The 23,261-nt window shown below is 41.4% G+C and overlaps 1 protein-coding gene across 2 annotated transcripts in view; it reads left to right on the top strand.

Annotated features, from left to right (window-relative positions):
* Positions 1–5,208: 5,208 nt before the first annotated feature.
* lrig1 (leucine-rich repeats and immunoglobulin-like domains 1) overlaps positions 5,209–23,261 on the top strand; it is a 39,040-nt gene continuing 20,987 nt past the window's right edge. For both annotated transcript variants that reach the window (XM_042502651.2, XM_042502643.2), the window contains exons 1-3: positions 5,209–6,255; positions 17,435–17,506; positions 19,337–19,411. In XM_042502651.2, coding sequence (XP_042358585.2) covers positions 6,053–6,255; positions 17,435–17,506; positions 19,337–19,411 — 350 coding nt within the window. In that variant the 5' untranslated portion in view covers positions 5,209–6,052. The remainder of the gene's footprint in view (positions 6,256–17,434; positions 17,507–19,336; positions 19,412–23,261) is intronic.

Here is a 23,261-nt window from a genome sequence, read left to right as displayed (position 1 = left end):
TGGCCTGCGTCACGCTGCAAGTGTGAACAATGCTGTAGGGTTCAGGCAAGGCTTGCATCCTTTTTATTGTTGGTAGGAATCAAATGCAGGGTTTGTAGCTGCTACAGCTATGAGGCATAGTAATGCCTGTTTGGTCAATGCGGGTTCTCTGTGGATTTAATCCAGTAGACCTAACAACAAATCCTTTGTACGACCTGCGCCATGAAACCAGGAGTTGCTTTCCTTTGCTCATACCCATGAGAACTAACATGCCGCATGTTGTCCTTTCACATTCTCTGTCTCTACATGTGTCTTGCTTTGCTTTTCCCCTCTTCACTCAGGCTCCCTACTGTGTAGGCCAAGCAGCACGCCACTTAGCAAGCAGCCTGGTATCGACAGAAATGCCCAAACCATTCCTGCTTCCTATTAGCAAAGCATCTCCACGCTCCTGCAACACCCGTTAGCCATCCAGTTGCAGTATGATGAGTTGGCCGGGTTTTACGCCTCTCTGTTTTATAGTTGATGAATAGCTGCAGCAGATGGTTTCTTATCTTTGAAGATTCCAGTAAGACGATCGTGATAAATCGCTCCAGGCCCGTTGCATTCATTGGCCCTCTCACCATCACCCACCATCTACGCCAACACGTTACCCCTCCAGCACCAAAAAAAAAAAAAAAAAAAAAGCTGAAATGTGACCAATATGCAGAGGACTCCTCAGGTACACTTATAAAGCTTCTGCTTTCACTTTTCTCACACCAGCCCCAAAATCTTAAGCCATGTCTGCACTGACACTTCATCCCAGCTGTGTAAACGCCAATATGGTTGGTGTTAAAAACATCTATACAAAAGAAGACAAGGGCTCATCTGGTGCAGTCATTATCCTCTTTACAATGCACTCTCATGACAGACTCACGTCTACTCTTCTCATCAGTCACAACTTCACACAGCAGCACACAGCAGAATGGGTGCAGGGCGTATATGAGGTGCAGGCTGGTTATGGTAGCAAAAGCCGTTAATGCTTTCCTTACTATGTGAATTCTTTGTCGGGCTCTCTGTTTCTCAGATTATAAATCAGTCCATACCTGGGGAGAAACCTCCCTCAGGATGGTGCCATGTGAAATGTCTGAGCCCTCAAGGAAAGAAACCAGTGTCAAAAAAAGATTTTGCACACTTGTGCTGCTCAGTGCAATAAATCTATGACAGATTTAACTTAAATACAGTGATAGATTAGAAATGTGAATGCTGACTAAGACTTTTTTAAGAATAAAGTCAACCGGTATGTAAAAAAAAAGAAAAAAAGTTCCTCTACTGTTATTTTACCGTGGCAACACATGGAAACTGCAACAAGCTATTATTGTTTAATTCAAAATATCAGTGAGACACTGTTAGATAAAAATTGTTAACAGCAAGAAGAACTGTCTATTTTAGAAAACAAAACGTAGCGATTATATTGGAGCACCAGATCTGGGCCCCCCACCATTCCTCTCCTGAACCATGTCACTCTTGCACACCTTATCCATTTTTTAAAAGTCATTTAGCTTCATTTTAATTTTTTTTGTCTTTCTTCTCTTCAGCCTTTAAACTCAAATTTCCCTTTCTTGGGAAGAGAAATGACAGTGTACGTGGTGCTCCAGCAGCATAAGAAGTCACACACTCAACTCTACAGTATTTGTTTCTAGAGAGGAGTCCTTGTGCAGGGGCGGACTAAATAATTTTGCACCACTAAAGGGTGAGAGGAGCCTGCACTTTTTAAAATAAAAAATACAAAGATCAATCTTTCAACCATTTTATTTGGCCTGTTAAGATTAAGTTATGGCACTAATTACTTGTGAAAAAAAATGGAAAACTTTTTAAAAAAGTAAAACTTTTCATTCCAGGCTTCTGAGGGCCACCCTATCATACGGGCCCTGGATCACAGTTTTGCCCGTACAACAACGCCACTGGATTTTATTTCCAGAAGCATGTGATAAAGGATTTTCATACACCAAATTAACAAAGACTGTAAGCTACAAATTTAGCTTGCCATCACATTTCTCCTAAAAGACCCCTTAACCTGAGCTTTGAATATTGGTCAAATTTTTAACCTGGTATTTGCCTGCTGCATTAGTGAAGTTATTTGTGTGCCAAGTCATCCAGAGCAGGTCATCCACCAAATAAATCACATTAAAAGACGTGTCAACAGTCCCCTCAAAATAGACCCCTACAGTACCTGGTCCACATACCTTATCTGTCGAAGGAACATCAAAATGCAGGGCTGGAGCATAATCGGAATAGCTGCGATTGTAGACCTCATGTCACTCGTAAGCCTGAAAAGGACACAGACGGCCTGAAATTATGAAGTAAAAATGAAATGGAAATTCAGTCCCATTACCAGGTATCAGGTACTAAATCAAATTAATTGTGCATCATACCACATTCTGCAATGAAATACATTTATAGGATAATTATAACTTCAGCTGGACTTACTAGTTATGTCTATTTTATGAAGTTTTATCACACCAATTATCTTTATCAAAGCAAGTATGTCTTGTGAATGAATAATACTGTATATCCATCAAATCATGCCCCCTGACAATTTGCCTTAAAAAAAGATTTGTATGTATTTTTAACACATTCTTGTCAAATTTATATAGATTTAATCTGGTTGATAGACATTTGACCAAGTTATACTTACAGCACCTAAGAGGGTATTCTTTTTCAAGACATTTTCCAGCTCCAAACAATTCTTAAGTGTCAAACTAATAGAATTTCAGGACAAACCTTTAGAAATTGGTTGTCCTCCATTTCTCAGTTTTCCATTACCAATGAAGTCATGTTTTAACAGGGTCTCATTTCTCAGATATTTTCCTTGCCTCTAAGAGCTGGAGGCCTCACCTGTAGGCTACTGTGCTCACTCACACACACATGATGCAATGTGAAACCTTCATCTATTCACTGGAAAAGGAACGAGGAACTGTGCCGCTAAACTGCCTGCAGTGCTGCAGGTGTGAATTTCTGCGGCCACGCTACCATGATTAATAGCAATGAAATCTGGGACCTCTCCCAACACGAAGCGATCACAATAGCTCCGACAAAGTCAATCAATACAGTCTGCCAGTGCCAGGAAGGAAAAAATGTGATGAGAAAAAGTGTTTGTGGGGCCAGGAGGCTGACAGGACCACTGATTTATCACAGATGTGCATTTCTGAGACAACGGGCGAACATGACTTAAACATTTGGGAAGGATTTTGTGCTATCATGTGGTCATTACAGGTCAAACTGTAATGGTGAAAAGATCAGTCTGGATGCAAAAAACGCAGAGATGCATACCTGGGTGTGCCTGCACACATAAGTGCACACCTAGTTTGCACACAATCATGCATACAGATGCTTGGGCACACCTACACAAAACGTCAACTTTTGCATTATACTCATAGACAGTGGTGAACGATGTACTCAAATCCTTTAGTTAGTAAAAATGCATTGCGATAATATAAAGCACTGCAAAAGTACTGCATTCAGAATTTTACTTATTGTAGCACTAGCATTATCAGCAAAATGTACCAAAGTATTCAAAAGTATAAGTATTTAGAATGTCAGGGGGCCCCATGGTAAATAAAAAGCCAATATTCATATGTGTGGTTCAACGGAATAATACTTTTATTATTTTTACTTTTAAGTGCTATATTAAATACAATTTTACGGTTCTTGTACTTGTGTTTTCCCCTCAGTCTTATGCCACTTAACAGTTCTATCCATCTACATTTTGGAGAAAAATATTGTACTTATTACTCCACATGTACGCCAGTTGTAATTACTGGTTACTTTACAGATTGAGATAATGAATACAATATAGTGAAGTAATAAATAATAATCTATTAATATAATTTAAGATACACTGCAGTATGTTAAATAATTATAAAATAGCCTCACCTTGACCAGCTGCCTGCACCAGATGCGACTCTTAGACATATATTAATTATTATGAAGTAATATAATGTATTCTGAAACTGATCATTCTGCATGAGTACTTTTGTTTTTGGACTTAAGGTATATTTTTTTCCTAATACTTATAATCTTTTGCTTGGGCAACATCTTGAATGCAGGAATTTATTTAACATATTTCTACACCTTAATGTTGACTTCGATCAGAATACTTCCTCCACCCCTGCTGCTGGTAAGTTAAATCTATGCTTTGTGTCAAACAACAACAACAACAACAGCAACAACAACAACAACAACAACAAATTAAATTGCAATGTAGACAAATTATGTATTTGCAATTAAACAATGAAATTAAAATGGTAATACAAGTCTTAATATGGTAATACTCAAGTTAAGTAACCTGAAGAGAAGTACTGTACTAAGTCACCATACAGCAATAAAAGTACTTAATTTTGCTCCACCAGTGCTCAGATGCACATACTCAACAAGCAAAGACGCATTTTCAACTGAGTTCACGTCTCCAGCTGTAATTTTATTATACAGAACATTTTGAGTTTATGAAGAGAATCGATGTTGACATCAAGAGAAATAAGCTAACAAGCTGCTGCAGTTACATCCAAAAAGGCATGCAGTGCAGACCCACGCACCTGGCCATCTCTTAACACACATGTACACTAAGTAAATTCTTAAGAATGATGCAAACTAACTATTGTGTGGCGCATCAAATTAATCTGATGCTATGAAGGGGCTAAATGCAACATATGATTGTTAAAATCAATTTTTGGGGGCACACCTATTTATACCATACTGACTAATGGCTGTATTAATAAAAGAGTCAGTAGAATTAAGCCAAGTAACACCAGCTGCTTCTGTTTTAAGTTTCCAGTGTGAAGCATGGAGGAAATGTAGTGTTTATTACTTTCCTCTCTGATTTTTACATGGTGGCTAAATCTTGATTTTAGTCTTACTAACAAACACTTAAAATTGAATTGTTATGGCATTCAAACCAATTATGTTATTACGGCTTGCTATAATGCGATTACAGAGCTTGATCCCTGTGATTGTCCCTTTAAGAAGCAGTGAGAGTGAGAGGAGGTGGTGCGGTTTCACACCCCGGGGTGGGAAACATAGGCGGGGCCAGCGACCGCTGACTGACAGCCGCTCAAAGGCTCTGCAACTCCGCGTTCCACGGAAAACCCGCATTGACCAATCAGGTAAGGACTTGACCCGCCCATCAAGCCGTAATAGCCAATCGCAGCGAGCCATGGGAGGACTCTGGAATCGCTGTTGTGCATCCAACGTGGGACTACGGAACGATCACCCAGAGAAAAAAAAGGAAAAGTAACTCAAGAAAGGAAAAAACTCATGGTGGTGGTACACGGTCGGAAGGAGGGGGGGACTCTATTTTGCTATTAATCGGATCGTCGAGATTTTGTGACCACAGACTGCACCTGATAAACTGTCGGCTGAGTTCTTCAGGAACCTACTGCGTGAATAAAGTTGGATTTATTCGACTACGGCGGTGAAGTGCTGGTGGACGATATGCAGCGCTCCGTTTGAGAGACCAACGCTGGAGTTTTCGGCACTAGTCCTGCGGGTCCTAACTTATTTGCTACATCTTCATATTCTCGGAGAACACTTTATAACACCGTCAGGTCATGGTGTGATAGTTTTGTTAAGTTTTAAACAGTTTTACCGCTGCTCCGTTGATCAACAGTTATTTTGAGAGCGATTCGGGCGCACTGTGTCCTTTAAAAGTGTTGATTCGCATGTTCAAACATGACACCAAAGGCATATCGAGAAAGTAGTTTTTAGCCTTTGACGAACACTTGAGATCAACTGTTCAGGCCGACATACCAGTTCGCCGTAACCTACGTTTGCTAGTTAATCTGTGATTCACCTTTGATTTTTTTAGCCCGCGTCGGACGCCAGAGGAGAAAGTTGGACTGGGAACTTGTGTCCTAAATGACTGTTACTGGGATGGAAACCGTTTCTGCCACACAACAGCCGTTTGTACTAACCTATGTAGCACAAGAAGGCAGTTAATGTGCTATAAAAGGCATTCAGTTTCTCCGAAGCGACATTAATATTCCAGTTTGTGGGTACGAGGAGAGAGCTCAGCGGCCGCGCTATTAAAACTGGATACAAAATGGCGGCGTCCCTGGGACGATTTGGATATGTTTCTCGTTGTGTTTTTTATTTAATTTTGTCGCTCGAACTGTTTATCAGTAATGGATTGAGCTCGGACTTGCCGTGTGCCCAGAACTGTACCTGCAACGGAGATTCAGTAGACTGTAGTAACCTGGAGCTGACAGCTACGCCTCCGGACCTTCCAGCCCGGACCGTTTCCTTGTAAGTAAAGCGCTTAGTTGCCCGAGCCTATTTATTGACCAGCCCATAACGGAGGGAGAGTGTTTGTAAAGACAAGAAAAGTGCGTAACAGCATACACACTTGTTTGTCAAAGGCACAAATTAACAGCCAGTAGATGGTGGTCCTCTGGTGATACGGTTTTCTCGCGAGGAATCCCGTCTGAGAAGATTTTAGTGGTTATGATTATAAGTTGCTCAACTGTCAAGTGTAATAGAGAGTGTGAAGCCAGTTGTCGTGTTAAAGCTCCTTTATAAGTAGAACTTTGAGCGATTAAGATTTGGGACTAACATTAAACTAAACATGAAACCCTGGAGGTCCCTGCACCCCACTCTTGAAACTACTTGAACAACAAACCAGCAGCGCTTTTTGAGAGTCCTGATACACCACGTTATAACGTGATTAGGATTGTTTATTACGCAATGCGGGAATTCAGATTTCCCCCCATCTTTTACAACAAGCAGTAGTATCTTAATCCAGTTTGAAAGTAGGCCAAATGCAGTATATCTGTGCAGCTTATTTGATGACACTTTCTTTATCAAACTTATTCATTCAGGCTGGTCCTCTTATGCGTTTATAGACGTGTAACAGGTGCAGTAATAACTGCAAGAAGAGGGGGCATTCTGTTAGTGGACGGCATTTATTGGGGGGGTAAAGGGCCTTGCTCAAGGGCACATTGAAATATTGTGGATAATTACAAAATCCTCTGACTTGTTTTTCTAAATAATCCTGTTAGTTTGAAAAATCTTGGTAAGTTTTTAGACTCTAATTCCCCACGTAAAACACTATTCTGATTCATAGTTGAATTTTTCCTAATGTTAATTTACAATAACTTAAAAATGTATTCCCTTCCAGAACCACTACAAGCCATGAGTTATATTTTTCAGCCAGTAACTTTTGACATGTCTCGTAGCTTGCAGACAGTTTTGTGCATTTTTATGTATTTACCTAAAAAGGAATTTTATATTTCGAGTGTTAAAATGAACAAACAGTTCCTTCAGGATAAGTAAACAAATAGACCCAAACATGTCATAACAAATAAACCTCTGCTTTATTCAGTAAGATTTATGACAGGTATTACCATAATTCTCTCTTCTGTGTTTCCAGCCATAGTTCACAAATTAAATTTCTTGCAAATTAAGCGCTGTTTCCTCGGGGGATGGCTGACAACAAGTGAAACCCTATCTGCCAGCTCATTTAGGAAATGAGACAATTTGAGACATTTTTATGGAACATACTCCAATGTGTAGGGGCCTTCAGCACTTATCATGCTGAATGACAGTTAATCTACAGACAACACAACCCTCTGTCCTTCCAGTCAACATTTTGTCTGTCACCTCAATATATTGCTATATATCCAGTGTTGATTGTGAATCCTCTGTGACAATTAGGCATCTTGTTACAAAACTCTCAGCATCTGTTTGTAACACCGGGAACTTGGGGTTAAAGACCAAAGACCCAAAGAGTCCTCTGGCTCCTAGGTTCCTGTGTTAGGCATTTTATCTTCCCATGGGAAGTGAGGAATGCAACTTTTAAAAAGTGCTCTAAAAACATGAATAACGGCACTTGTGCCCGGGTAGCCTCATTGCCCTGAAGCACCACTTAGCCAAGTTCAAGTGCAGATGCTGTTTATCATGCAAGTACGCAGACACACACTGCTCCTCCTGTCCTCATGGACAAAGGACAACCACTGTGGGACAAATGTCCCATCTGAAACAGCTGCACTGAATCTTTTGGTTTCTGTAAAGATAGAGTCCTTGGTGAGCCCCGTCTCGCTCCAAGTCTCCTTCTGTTATCTCGGCCAAACCTTATCGGTCAAGATTTAAGGACCCGCAATCTTGTTGTTTTCAAAGGGAATGGCTTTATGGCTTTGAATTATCTAAAAAACACCTAGGTCGCATATTTCAACACCACTTGAGATAGTCACATTATGTTGGCAGGTAACTCAAAGGGAACCAGCTCTGTTCCTCCAGGGTCTGTAAATGAGCCAGATTAGCAGATGATTACTGTAAACCCAAAGAGACAAGTATGGACAATTTCACTTGTGGCCCAGTTTGATCCCATTATAATGTACCATACGCCAAGTCTTGTCCACTTGAGTGGATGAAATTACTTTTAGTGTTTTGGGTTGAAAGTTATTTTAGTTTCTCAGTGCTGGTTGTGCACAAGAATGTGCGTGTGCTGCCAGTGGGTGTACGCTATTCACAGACGAACGGGAAACTCTAGCACTGTTGAAAATGGCAAGTTATAGTACAGTGCAACAGCAGTAATCTCATCCTGTCAATAGAGCTGACTGAGAGTGCCAGTGTGCACAATGTCTTAGTCTTATAAACAAAGTGCATTTGTCCATGTCTACCTTCAGGCATCTGAGCCAAGCAAAATTAGTGTGGAATCGACCATCGCTGTTATGTTTACCCCAGGGAGGGAGCAGCAGCAGCAGCAGCAGCAGCAGCAGCAGCAGCAGCAGCAGCAGCAGTAGTAGTAGTATGAAAGACAGTATTGGTAGGTGTCAGTAGCACAGCCCACCAAGGCAACCTTTCCTCCCTCTTTCTTCTACATAATGCAGATTTAAGGCTCATGGGAAAATCTCACTAACCTGAAACACCTGTAGGATTTGACTTAAAAGGAAGCTAAAACACACGTGGCTGCTGTTGTTAATAAACTAGAAGTCCCTCCCAAATAGTTATACACAAATGCCTACTTTGTACAACTACCTACAAACGTTTAGTCAAACGTCCTCTATATTCTGCCCGTCTGTCTATACAATTGCGGTAGTTCATGCAGAGAGGATAAATCCAGCTTAAAATGAATGGAGATTTCCCACCCCTTATGTGTGGGTGAAGAAGGATTGTGCTGTCATGTATTTGCTGCAATTATCTTTAAACAGGCTCTTAAATTGGGATTACAGTTGTGAACACAGCAGGAGTACTTCAGGGCCTGCATTTATACAGCAGCTCACAGAGGGAAATAGTTTGCAAGGAGAGTTATCAAATCTCTTTTCAGAGTTTTTTTGCAGGTGGCAAATGATATTGCTCACATATAAAAGGCTGAACTTTTTTATTCAGAATAACAACAAAGTTCCTTTATAAATCATTATGTCTAGGTTGTATGGCTGTTACATAAACAACACCCATTTTTAACTTATTATTAATGTGTGTACATAAAGAAACGCAGAGTAACTAACTGGCTAACCCGTAATATTCAATACTATTTCAACCTAAGAGCTTTTGGGCACTCTTTGCTTGTAACTGTGCAAAGGTAGCTTCTGTTGCTCCCACAAGTGACACTGTCTACTCTGTTTTTTCATGCCTCAGATTTTTCTAACTCCCTTCATTGTGTTAAATGTGCAGCTTTATAACTACAAGACATTGTGATTCATTTCAAAGAAGTGGCGCTGGAGCCTCATTTTGCACTCTCGCCTCTTGCTCTGAGGTTGCTCTGTTTTTAGTCACTTTCAGAGCACTTTGTAGGACTAATTCTTGGGATCATGATGAATATGTGTCCTGGGGAGATAGGAGGTTACAGAGTATTTGTAGGCATAAGAAGTCGTTTGGCTGCAAGCGAAGAAAAGAGCCCTAATGCTTTCCACTTGTCAAAATAATCTCCCTTCAGTACCATGATTTTAATAGTCCCTTGTGAGAAAGTGGCCTTGATGAGGATTCAAGGAAACAAACATGTTGGCACATCCTGGCAGAGCAGATTTAGCTAACAAGGAGATGACAAGAGACGCAGGGGTCGAGGGGAACATGATTGACTAGATGTGGAACATACAGACTGTCATTTACCAGTGTATTAAGAATATTAAAATATTATTTAATTAATAATGTATTGCAAGAAAAGTGATCACAGTATATTGCTATCACGTCCCATGCCTGTGATAATGGGTTTTCAGGGTGAACACTGGTAGTGTCTTTAAAGACATGAATTTTTTTTCAAACATGCCCATTGCTGTTTTACATCAGTGCTTCTAACATTTAACTGACCACCAGTCTCAGATGTCTGTCCATTGGCTCTGATTGATGAATAGCCTAATACCATTCAAAGCAGGTTTGCTCTCACACAGTCACATATTCCCTCTCAGGAGTGGTGCCTTATCTTATTTGCAGCCAGGGTAATGTGTATAAAAAGCATTTTTGCCCACAGTGCCACCAGCGTAATGGGATTTTGCAAGTAAATAAAAGCATGAAGATTACTAATTTTGCTGGCTGAGATTGTTGTGGTTGGATAAAGATAAGGCAGATACGTGTCTGTTTGCCTGCGTCTCTCTGTTTTCCCTCATGTGAGATTGTAAAATCCTTGTTGGATTTTGATTGTTACAGAAAGTTGCAGGTCTTTTACAGGGTTTGTTTTTATTTCCATTCGTTAAAGTTGAGTCCCTGCATCAATAACACAACTCAACAGCAAATAGAAGCCTTATCTTGAATGGTCTACTTTGTAATCCAACATTTCCCAAGTGGTTTCCCAAGTTTCCCAATGTGCTGGCCATAATGGTTGGTGCACACCGAACGTTCTTCCGCAACTCAACCCCAAGCCATGGCCTCAAAACCTGGCAGTACAGCCTTATTGGTAAACACCACCCCCAATATTTGGTTTTAGTTTTTGCCCTCAGGAAATGGGTTTGTGTCGGTGGTTTCCTGACAGGGGCTGGGAGCTCAGCTGGCTGGCTGGCTGCGGACTGGTCGGCAGAGGGTGGGGCTGCAGATCACCTGGCCTGGGGGAATATGAGGGGAGCTGGGTAGACATTTTCCACCCACTGCATGGAAGTGTTTTGTCAATGTCACGGTCTGCTGCTGCTGCCGCTGCCTTCAGGCTGGTTCTACTAGTTGGTTAAAGTCCTGTCAGTGGTCAGAAACCTCAACCACTGTCACACATGTTATAACACACAGAGAAAACCCAGAGGAAATGAAGCATTACAGGATGGTCTGCCTGTATGTCACACACCAACAGACACATCTCCTTTTTTTATTTTTAGGTAGTGTTTTACTTCACCTAACCCATTTCTAAGCATGTAAAAATAATTTGCCACAGTAAGACTATGCTTACTCGTGATACAGTGTTTCTATCATGGCCATTTCTACTGTTATTTTACTTATTTGATGCTAAACTCCATACAGGCTTCTTCTCTTGCCTAATCAGGCGAACGTTTGGTAGTGGTTGGGGCAGATGCAGAAGCAGCGCTCTGCAGAGCTGAGCCTCTTGTGGTTTGTGGGGCATTTTTTGTTACGCAGCCTTGTAATCTTGCGGTATTGGGAGTGATTATACCAAGTTTGTTTATTGTCATAGTTTCCTCTAGCCCTGTGACTCGCATGTCCTCTTGTGGATATTTTAAAGTCAAACTGAAGCGCTTGGAAGGATTTAGGCTGATATTATCATTGGCACTGATTTTTATCAGCTGCTCTTCACTTTTTCCTCCCTTATCGGGCTGTTTGGTGTTAAGCAGGCTAGTAAAAGTAAGAGGAGTTCTATATGGAAATTTAAAGCAAGTGACAATCTCTTTTTTTATTGTAAATCATCCGCTTTTAACTGATTAAGATGATTCATGCGAAACATTAGCTGTGGACAAATTAGGAAGGAACACCTAAGGTTGAGCCCTAACTCTCATAACAACAGATAAAGTCTGACATTAACATGAAGATATGGAGTGAGCTCATGGCCTCGCACTGGCTTTAATGACAATCAAACAGCTGCTGCCGCAAGTCATTCTACAGGAATCTAGTCAGCAGAATAGATGGTCCTTTTGTGAAGACACTTCAGGGCGCCAAGTTTTTTTTGTTTTTTTTTCCACCTTTCTCTCTCCTCCACAGTCGGTGTCTACAAAGTGGGCTTGATCGATGAATCATTTGTGAATTCTCTACATCTGGTAAGAGTTTGGAAATCTGGAGAAGATGTTAGAAAAAAAAAAGCATGACTTGGACAGAGAGGGGGAGAGGTACTGCGCAAGTGAAGCAGCTTCTCCTCAGAATACAGGCAGTCCTTCGTGGAGTGAGAGCAGCTTTGAGTGCGAACTTGGGCCAAACATTTTTTAGTCTCTGTTCTGTCTGATACTCAAGAGAAGAAAGAGAATCAGAGCTCCAGTGTCTAGACACCCACATATTCACATGCACTTAGAGTCCACTATTTATACACTTATTTCACCACAGGCTGGAGTGTAATTATTGCTGAATTTTGCTCTGTTAGAATAATAAACAACAAGAAGAGAAAAAATTGACTAATGATGCTGTCTTTTTCTTCGCTTTGAAGTTGAGAGCATAAGGTCAGCTGTCGACACAGTACTTAAACAATAGCAGCGCTAAAGAGACACACAATATTTATGTTATTTTTTCAGATTAATTGGGGACGCTCATTTCCTACTCATAATCAAGTAGTCTGGCGCCGTTTGTAGAAAATTAACATTGTTCTCACGGTAGAATACAATGTTAAATGCAGGAGCATGATCCTGTGTGTGTGTGTGTGTGTGCACACATACATGTATACAGCATGAGTGTTATTGTGCTTCTAATCTTGAGTGTCCAGGCTGGCGTCATTGGGCCTGGCCCGTGGGTTCACGCAGTGCCTCGGGCTATTGCAGACCCCTTTCCCCAACCTTCTCCCTGTTTGTTTGGAGTGCCCCCGCTCCATCCCCTCCTGCATCAGCCTCAAACCAGCAGCGTGAAGAATGGCAGTGCACATGGCCCCAAGATGTTACCCGCCTTCCTGCCTCGGAAAACTTCAGAAACTGAGTCACGCTCCTAGCCTCACTGATTTCAAAGGCCGGAGCAACTCCTTTGTTGAGTTTTTGTGTGCTTGTGTTGGGGGGCAGCAGGAATCTGTAATGCAAATGGTGAAATATGCGGATCCCATCAGTGCTCACAAGATCCTGCACTTACTGCTGTTTTGCTTAACTTGTGGCATTTATCATTACTATTATTGCAAATCTTGTTTGTCGGCTTCTGCTTTTAACCTTGTCAAAGTTGATAAGATATTGTTCTGCCAGTTTCCTTCCTCTGTTTGACTAGTGTGTAAAATGGTGGCCCGGAGCTGGTGTTGGCTTTGTGTACACTTTCACTGCAGTTGCCTGGCTATAAACTGGCCCTTAATGACAGGAAGAGTGGTGTGTGTGTATGTGTACGTCTGGCCCCTCCGACACTCAGGTTATTATTTGACTAGTTTTATGATGCTCTGAAATCGACCACATTAAAGGGCCTTTGTTTCCCAGCTGGACTACAGAAGACTCATCACTGACATCACTTCACACTTTCGGCGAGCAAAGTTCACACTGCATTTATCTATGGTAGAAAATGGGGGAAGATAATTATGATGTATCTCTGTATGTTTAAGTCCCTGCTCTCTTTTTCCCCTTCCCACATCTCCATCTCCTCTCTCCCACACGCAGACTGTGTGCTGACTTACAAGCGTAGTGTCATATGCTATGACATCACTCCTGTACTCCCAGCTTTTCCTCTACTCCCACAGCACCCATAACACAGCTATTTTTTAAAGCCTTTTAATGAGTTTTATATGTCAGATCAGCTACATGGTCCAGCGATGACGGTCTACTGCAGGCACTGAGCCCTATTTTTCTTCCTTAGACAGTTTGCTTGGTCAGGCGAGCCTTTTATGAGTTTATCAAAACATCTTTAGAAGACTTCTTTTCTAGGCTCAGATTGAAGCTAATGTTTCAGATTGCTTACGTATCCTTCCAGAAGTTGGCTGACTATCAGTTAATTGTGCAATTTTTTATTGTTAAACCCATAAAAAAGTAAAACAAAACAAAACCAATGGCCTTGAGAAGTTTCTAGGGTCAAATGTAACACTTGTTAGACAAAATGTCCAAAAACCCAAAAGTTATACATAATTAATTCTGAGGGAGAGAAGCACATTACCTCATGTCTGGTTAACCAACTGGTTTTTATACTTGATAAGTAAATCAATGATCTAAATACATTCAATCATTAAATTTTGGATTTTCAGAGCTAGTTAGACTGCTTCAGGGCAACAGGTGGTTGATTATTTATTAGTTTCTTGACCATTTGTCTTTTTTTGTGGTATAATTGCGTTTTATATTTCTGTTGTGTACTACAGAAAAGCTTTTTTTCTTCCTAATTATTTAAGAGTTTCTCGATGTTTGTGATTATTGTTTGCAATATGTGATGAGGTGTTTGGGCTGTGGCAGCTGGGTGGGGTTGGAAGGTGGGAGTGTAACTGCACCTCCCTATCCCAGACAGGCCCTATGTCCAGCTGCCCTCTTGTTTCGTGTCTCCACCTCTGCTGACAGAAAAGAGGTCATGCTGACATTTGTGCTCTCTGATGGCCAACAGTTTGCTAGAACACAGCTGAAGCGTTGGCTCAGGTCTGTTTAGAACAGACGATAAATGTTAACATGGACCTGTTTTTTTAATTTGTGAGCAGTTGTAATATCAAACAGTTAAAACTTTGTCTTGAATGGAGGCCGCCAAAATAATGTCAAAATGTTTCTGCGGTTAGTAATGATTTTTTCTGAACTGATACATAATTTACAAAGTGATAGATTAAAATATAAATGATACTTTAGCACAAGAGTAATCACATGCTTGTTCATTTTGATTTTTCTATTTAATTGTCCCTTAAACCATGAATAGTTTAATTTGATTTATAAATTATATTGTGGTTGTAATGCACTAGTCTGTAAAGCTTGAAGTCAGTGGGAAAGTAAGTATTTGGCTCCACATGCAGCCTTGAATTATCACATACCGTCTGTGGTAAAGTACCTGGCAGAAAGCTTTTGATTTTGATTGTGGTGACTAATGCCAAACAGTCCTGCCCATTTGTATAAACTAGTTGTACCATACAAAGGAATGCTGTGTTTGAAGCATTAAGGCAAACTGCTTTGTGATGTTTGCAGTGGTAAATTACAGCAACTGTTCCCATCTAAATTGTACATCCTTTTCTGGCTGTTTGACTTACATGACATAAACCTATGGCGGCTGTTGTGCCATTGCTGTTTTGCTCTTTGCAGCTAGTTCAGTGAGTTTTTTGACATGGTATTTAGAAGATTCTCCTTTTTCGCCGTATGTTTGTTTCTGCTGGTGTTGGTGTCTACATCTCTCAAAGTCAAAAACTCTTAACGACTTCAAGGCGTCTTCGAGAAACAGCATGATTGTAAGGTCACTTTCTGGAAAGCATTAACCACACTTAGCACTGGAGTCCCCTCACAACCCCTCCTTCCACAGGAAAGAGGGGGGTGGAAGAGAGAGGAAGAAGGAGGGAAACCAGCTTTATCACCATCGCTTCATACAGTAGGCGTTAAAACGCTGTGAAACTTATCTAATCTGATAGGCAAGAAAATAAATCTCGCAGAGAGTGAGATGGAAAGAAAAAGGCTCAGTTGTGTAAACACCATCGGTGACTGAGAAAAAACAGCACATGCAGGCTTGCGTACTCACCCAAAAGGCCCGTTTTGTTTGTTGCTGTGGCCTTTAGCACCAGTACGGCAGGTTTGGCTCTCAAACGTGACTTGCTTTTTTTCCCTAAGTCATGGCTCGTTCTGTTTTGCCCTGTTCTTTATTTTATACTTTGAGTTTCCTGCATATGGATATGTGCATAGCCCATTTCCTCCACCTTAAAATGCTAAAAAACTGTGTGGAGGTGGCATGGATAAAACTTTATTTGCTTGTAATGCAAGGTTCACAAGTAAAACCTCTTGACATGTTTTGTGCCAAACGCAGGTTGATAAAAACTACTGATTGCTCTTCCAGATGACAACGCTCTCTCAAGTTCATCTCGTCTGAGCTGTGTGAGTGTGTGTGTGTGTGTGTGTGTTGGCTGATATATGTACCTCCAGGCAGAGGCGGCCCATAGGAAAGCTGTGTGATTTTTCACTTAGCTTCACCATAACGAGGTAATTGCCTCCTGTTGCAGGGGACGGCAATTTAGCGATCAGGCCACGATGGTGGTGCCCCAGCATATGATCATAACGTAGACACACATGCACACCTCCCTGTCAGGCCTGTGCCTGGAGGGCAGACACATGCTCTGTTATTATCTCGTCACATACACACTCACACACACACAGAGGCACGGAGAAAGATTTGGGCAGGGAGACTGTTATTATCTGCAATCAAGCATAGAAGACAAGAAAGGGAAATCTGTAAAGTGAGATGGAGATTGAGATTGATAGGAATAAATAGTATTGAAAAGTGATGTAAGATAATTACGGTCTTCTATTCTGGTATTGACCCAGCCTCTGCACTTCAGCTCTTAATTATCCATCCCTGTTTTCTCTAAAATGAAGAATCAATGAGATGAAGCACCAGCTCTTGCACACGGTGGTCCTTTAAGGCCGCAGAGGGACAAGAGGGTGAAGAATGCGTTGCATCAGGTAAAAGTGTCCCCAGTGTCTGGGAACAAGCAGCCATCTCTCGGCAGGCCTGTGAAACATTCCTGGGCCGTCTCTCACGTCTGGACAGAGGGATGGAGGGGCGGGAGGCAGGCGGCTCGGAGCTGTGGGCTCCCTTTGTCTCGTCTGGCCTAACCCCACCACAAAAACACAAACAGCGCTCTCACTGCAGCCTCCTCTCTGCCAACAGGGCAGGCCCCATGCCAGCTGGGCAGGAGGTGTGTGACAGAGATAGCACTTGTTTATGTGTGAAATAAATTTGATTCATATGGCGTGGGAAGCTCAATCTGAAATGCAGATGTGTGTTAGGTGCACATTACCCCTCCCCTTCCTTCTCACTTGCCCTCTGACGGTGGTAACGCTATATCACTGGACAAATCACTCTGTAATAAGCCTCTGTACAAGTCAAGTGCCAGCTATTAAATACACTGTTAGCCTAAAGTGCAAATTGACTGCTGCAGATGAATGGCCTGCGGGTTATGTTTGGAAAGTGAGCCAGGAGGGAGAGACACTCTGTATCAATAGTATTGATCTGGCACTCCTTGAAGGCCAGCTGAATGGATGTACTGCAGTGTTTTCAGGCATACTTAATATGGATGGATGAGGCTGTTTGTCAAATAGTGGAAATAATTGTTGTTATTGATCCGGATCCTTATTTGAGCTACTGAAAAAATGGCTATGACAAATACAATAACAGTTATGAAAAGTATTTATGCACTGCCGATATCTTGATTTGTAATTGTCCTTTGTTGTTAGACATTTAAGGATTTTAACTAATTACTTCATTTACTTCTTTATCCTTTTTCCAGAAATCTTGGCTACAACAAACTGACCAGCATCAATGTTGAAGCTTTTGAAAACCTTTCCAACTTGAGAGAACTGTAAGTATTCACTAACAGAGGACTCACACATACACATGATTTTTATAGTGCTGCAGGAACGAGTTCTAAAACCCACATATGAGTTAGCATTTTTTCACTTACGGTTCCCTCATCTCAAAGTCAATAGGTTTTTTAAACATGATTTTTGTTAGAAGCTTGAAATACGGTCTCTGGTTTTCACAGACTTCACATTTTGTTTCACAACATACATCAGTAAATGCCCCGTTAGGCTAGATGAAACTACAGAACGTTAGAAAGCTAAACACGGCTTTACAGCCTTGTTGTGGTGGTGACGTTGAAGTCATGCTACCATGATGTAGTTTGTTCATAGCCTAGTCGGACTCACGGGATATAGGCTGTGAGTATAAAGCCTTTCGTTGTCTTTAAAATCCCTGATGCTACGTGAAACTAGTCTAGCTTAGCCAGACCTATCTCCACACTTTGTTTTAGCATGCTGTGTGACACAATAACAACTTTGGGCTTGCAACCTACATGTTGCCCCAAAACAATTATGATTGGCTTAAAGAAATACAAGTCAGGTCATTTTTTCCCTTAATGTGGAATATTGCTGGGTGTAGCCAGACCAGACAAAGGTCTGGCTATGCAAGACTCTTTATAGCCCAACTTGAGGATTTTACCTCAGGTGATTGCATTTAAGCCTCAAAAATCTTAAAAGTGGTGTTAGTTTGTGAAGATTATCTTCCTGAACAAAACGTGTAATTATCATACATTTTAATTTGCCAAAGAGTTTATTTTTCTGCAATAATCCATTGGAAAAAAGGAACCAGGGCAAGACTTACTTCCGGTTGGCCTACAAAAAAAACTCATCCCTGCAGCACTCTAGTGGGCTAATCAACAGTGAACAACTAGACACTTTCTGAAAGACTTCCCTAAGTTTGTGCATGGCCCTGTTAGAGTCTCTTTCTCTCTGATGTGAGCCTTTAACATGTTAAAATCTGAATGTGGCTTTTTTAAAAATTATTATTATTTTTTAATTTTTAATCCATGACCGTCACTTGTGATATGTTTTTATCAATGACTTAATTCTGACTAACTTCCATGGTAGCCACTCTACTTCCTAGTAGCATCCTCGTATGCGTTTCCTTGAACTAAGTCCAATTGAGAATAAAGTGGTGGTTTTCTATATTAAGCCTCCCCTCCACCACCCGATACTGTGGCCAACGCTGGCCTTGTAAATATTTTATATGGTGAGGAGAGGGCTTGGCTCTGTGTCACTCAGCACCAGCACACAAAACACATACACACACACACACAAGCTAACTGGTGATACACACACTGGTGACATCTTTGGCAGGCCAGCCGGCCAGTCATACGCTCCTCGACATCTGTTTTACTCCCGTGTTATTTTTGGTTTTTAAAAGGATGACTTGCTACTAGCTCTGCGGCGGACGTGACAAGTCGTGTTTGAAATCTCTTTGATTTATAAAAGGTTTGATTGGAATTAGCCTCATGTGATGATGGAGCATGTGGGATTGCCCCAGTGACACTGTGGCATCCCGGCCAGCATTTATATTTTGTGTTGAAATTACAGGTACAGCTTCATGAACAGTTTGTTTTTAGTTTTAAAGCAGGCTCTGTTTTTGTGTCCTAATTAGGATCTAAAATAAGAATTTGTATTTTTGTTCATTTTAGCAAGTGAAGTAATTTTTGTGCTCTGAATTTGCTCAGTTTGCAAATGTCTACAACTTGAAAAAATGCCTCTGTTACGTCCTCTAAGCTTGTAACAACACATTATACGTGTGTCTATATTTTTCTTCAGGGCACAGATTTGTTCTCTAACCCACTACTATGTATGTTTGTCATTTTCAGGCGGCTGGACCACAATGAGCTGACCTCCATACCAGATTTAGGACAGGCTGCTTCCAAGATTGTATCTCTCTACCTGTGAGTAACGTCCCACTTACTGATCAACACAGTACCAGAATTATCTGGCTCTCTGTTCCTGTATTCTGAGGTCATTGGCCCCTTTGAAATGCTTCTGAAATATTCTCTTGACGCCTGTGGAGGACGCATATGCCTTTGCATCTCAGAAGTAATACTGTGTTAATAGTTAGCCATGACTGTGACTCTTATTACATTAAACTAGATTTAAAAAAAAAAATCCCCTCTCCACTTGAGCTCTGTTGGCGTAAATATGGAGCTCTGTCGCGAGCGATTAGTATGTGGTCAAGTAACCGACTAGTCTTATTTGCTGGCTGTGTGTGGTTGTCGACAGTGAGCGGTGCTGGCTGCTATGAGTGTCAGCTCGTATATAGTTCCAGCTTGGTTGCTCCCAGTTGTGAAACTCTGCCTGTGGGGACTGCCTGCACTGGCATCTCACCGGAGATTTACTGCCCTATTTGGGAAAGGCGTGTGTGCACTTGTGTATGTCATGAACGTGAGCTCGGTAGTCCATCAACAGTCTCATTTTTACACTGTTATGGGAAACTTGTGGCGAGAAAGAGGCAGTTTGATAACTTCACTGAAGTCAGTAAATATAGCTTCTGAGAGAAATGTACAGACGTGATAAATATTATAATTGTGGTGATACATGTTTAGTTCAAAATCTTTTTGTTGTAATAATAATCATTATTCGTTCAGTGCTTTTAAGTTTTCAGTGTTTTCTGAGCACCGACAATCTTCTGTGTTACTATGATGCTCAAGAATGTCTGAAGGAATGTGAGACACACAAAACGAACACAGTGCAATGAAAGGCTCTCAGAGGTTACGTCAAAATGAGCCTGAGATAAAAATCAAAAGGCTGAAGCTGATATTAAAGCTTTTAACAGGTCTTATAACGAGATAAATGGCAGTGCCGTTTGGTTTCCGATTCTACGCACACACAGACACATACATTGTGACAGCGTTCTGCCCGTATCATTCGTTGGGTGGACCGTTGTTTTCCAGGGAACATTCTTACTTCTTACTCAACCTGAAACAAGAAAGTTAACCCCCCCCCCCAAGCTAGTCTGGTGCTAACAGTTAGCTTCTCTGTGTGTATGCTTTCACACCTTGCTAGCATGCCGGCTGACTGCCTGGTGACAAAGTGCGCAGCTGCTGCTTACTGTAATATTGGTCATGCTCATATCATTTTTTGGTGGTGAGCGTCGTGGGAGTCACACCTTCACCTCTCCCTGTGTGTCATCCGCCTGTTTCTCAGAATTTATTAGGATGCATTAATGTGGTCACAAAAGGAATGTAAGCTGCAAACAGTCAGTAAAGGGGAATTTGAGGTTTGATTAAGCAGCTCTGACATCTGTTTGTCCAAATTTGTCATGTTTTCAAAAAGTTTGAGCTATTGTTATTGTATGTTATTGGGTTTTCTGTCTGTTATAGGTTTTAGCACAAACTCCTGTTCACTTTGCTTTTGAAACAAAATGGACTTGGAGCAAGTTCACCTTTACTTTCGCAAACTGTGCCGAGTCGCAGCCCCTCCAAATGATCGGGGTGTCTTTTTTTGGCCTGACTTGATGCCTGTTGCTAGGGGGAAGGTCTGCAGATCTGATGGGAGTGTAGGCTGGCGGGAGGGTCGGATCTTTACAAAGCCACACAGCTGAAGCGAAGGCCCGCTGAAGCACTTGCAGCTGCAGCTGTCAGTCACATGGCTTACAGTAAAATGGGTGACAGTGAGAAGGGGAGGAAGGATGAGAAAATGGGGAGGGAGAAAGGGATGGGGGATGTGAGTAGTGTCAGATCAGGGTGACATCACCACATATCGAAAGAGGAATAGTTAAGGGGAAGTAGCGGTGTAGGCAGTAGGAGGGTACGAAGAGGAAAAGGGAGGAAAAAAAGGGAAGCAAGAGGTGAGCTCATGCTCAGGGTTATTCCCAAAAGTAAATCCAATGCGCTCCGTCTCCCTTGCCAACCACCAAGCACTCTGGAGTGTGAGAGTTTTTGTGTATGAGCCCTGGCAGAGGCAGCGGTATAGACTGCAGGGCAGTGTTCCTGTGCCACTGGTTGAGAGCGTCTGGAATGTCGTCTGACTACAAGTTTGTGTGAGACAGCGGTTTACGCACACAGACACACACATACACACACACACGCAGACAAGCAAATGGACTGAGAATCTGTCTTCAGTCCCTCATCCAACAGTAAACTTTCAAAAAGGCTGAGAGCTCATTATATGTGGTTGCTACTGTCTGACAGCCTCAGAGTCTATCAGAGTATCAGTTTGCTAGTCGCTGACAAGGTTTGCACCGTCTGATGGAAATGACAAAGTGAATGATGATGGTTGTAGAATTACACCCATTAAACAGCTAATGTAAACGGCGAGTTTCCAGGATTTCTGCCATTCCAAGTGATTGTTCAATTAAGTTTAAATTCCTGTGGTGTTGGGAAAACCAGGGAAAGTACTAACAGTGACAGTATATTTTTGGTTTTAATTCGTGCTGATGTTCTACTATGCCACACACTAGACTGAATAGTTATGCAGTATTTACCATATTAGGAGGTGGACAGAGCAAAGCTTTGTCATCAGAAACACAAAAACAGGCAGCAGATTAAATTGTGTGTCATAAAGGAAATTTACATGCGCATATTGTTTCATTGAAAATGTCAATTAAACAAGCTTTATGTAGTTCCCCAGTATGGTATCGTGAATACTGCTTGAGGGTTTCATTTTATTTCAGCAACTGTCAAGCTTGCTGATGATCAACTTTTGCCAAGATAATCATCACACTGTGTAATCTTATCAGCACAAGGCTATTTGGAGCTATCCGATTCAGAATCTCTAAACATTTGCCCTCATAAAGAATGTGACGACTTATTTCTGCGGGAGAACAATATATAACATTATAAAGAGGCACAGTGGTCTTAAAATTTTAAAAAAAGGAACAAGAAAGGATAGGTGAATGGGCTGGAGTTTTTCACTGCTTTCTCTGTTTCTCGTCCCTCTTCTTAATCTTTAGCCTGGTTTAAAGGTGACTTTTCTTTTTGCCTTTTTTCTTGCTTCCTGCACCTTTCATTCCCTTCCTTTCTTTGACATGTCTGCTGCTGCTGCTCTTGTGGAATTCATTAGGCACAGATAAGACTGCCTTTATGGTTGTAGTGCAGCTCTTAAAACTTTTCTTTGGTCCAGTCACCATCACTTGGTCAGATTTCCATCAACCAATTACAACTGATTAGCATTGCCACAATACTGGAATTCCTAACTTTGATACAATACTTTGAAAAATACTGATAGTCGATACCCTTTTTGATACCATGGAGAAAAAATGACATTAAGGGCATAGAATTTAAAAATGTAATTAATATATAAATACAGTAGGGTTTTTAACAAGACACGGATGTCTTCTGTTGGTTAGTTGCAGAGTAAACATTAACAGTAAAAGAGAGCAAGGAAGCACAGCTGATGTCTCTGTATTGTTAATGGTAAAAATCAGAACTGAAACTGATTTAAATATTTAATATCAGAAAGTCGCTATTTTTGACAACACCACAACAGAAGCATCTAACCAAGAACACTGTCTGGATTAAAACAAGTCACCCGATCACATAGAAGCTCCTCATGAGCCAACCAAAGACCATATGCCGAGCTCCCACAGCCCCACAATGCACTTGGCGAGCCCACTGGTATCCTGTGGACTCCCAGAATGCCACAGCAGGATGACAAAAAATAGAAGCTACAAAAAGTTTTAAAAACACAGTGTCAAAGTGACAGCAGAGCAGCACAAACTTTCCCATTGTGCTCATCCCCTGCCCAGTCAACATCAAAGGGGTCCTTTAAAACAGCTCAGGATAGAAATCATATGGGCCA

Source organism: Plectropomus leopardus, chromosome 2 (genome assembly GCF_026936395.1).
Source record: "Plectropomus leopardus strain MGB_pleo_1.0 chromosome 2, ASM2693639v1, whole genome shotgun sequence".
Taxonomy (NCBI): domain Eukaryota; kingdom Metazoa; phylum Chordata; class Actinopteri; order Perciformes; family Serranidae; genus Plectropomus; species Plectropomus leopardus.
This window is presented reverse-complemented; position numbering and strand designations above follow the sequence as displayed.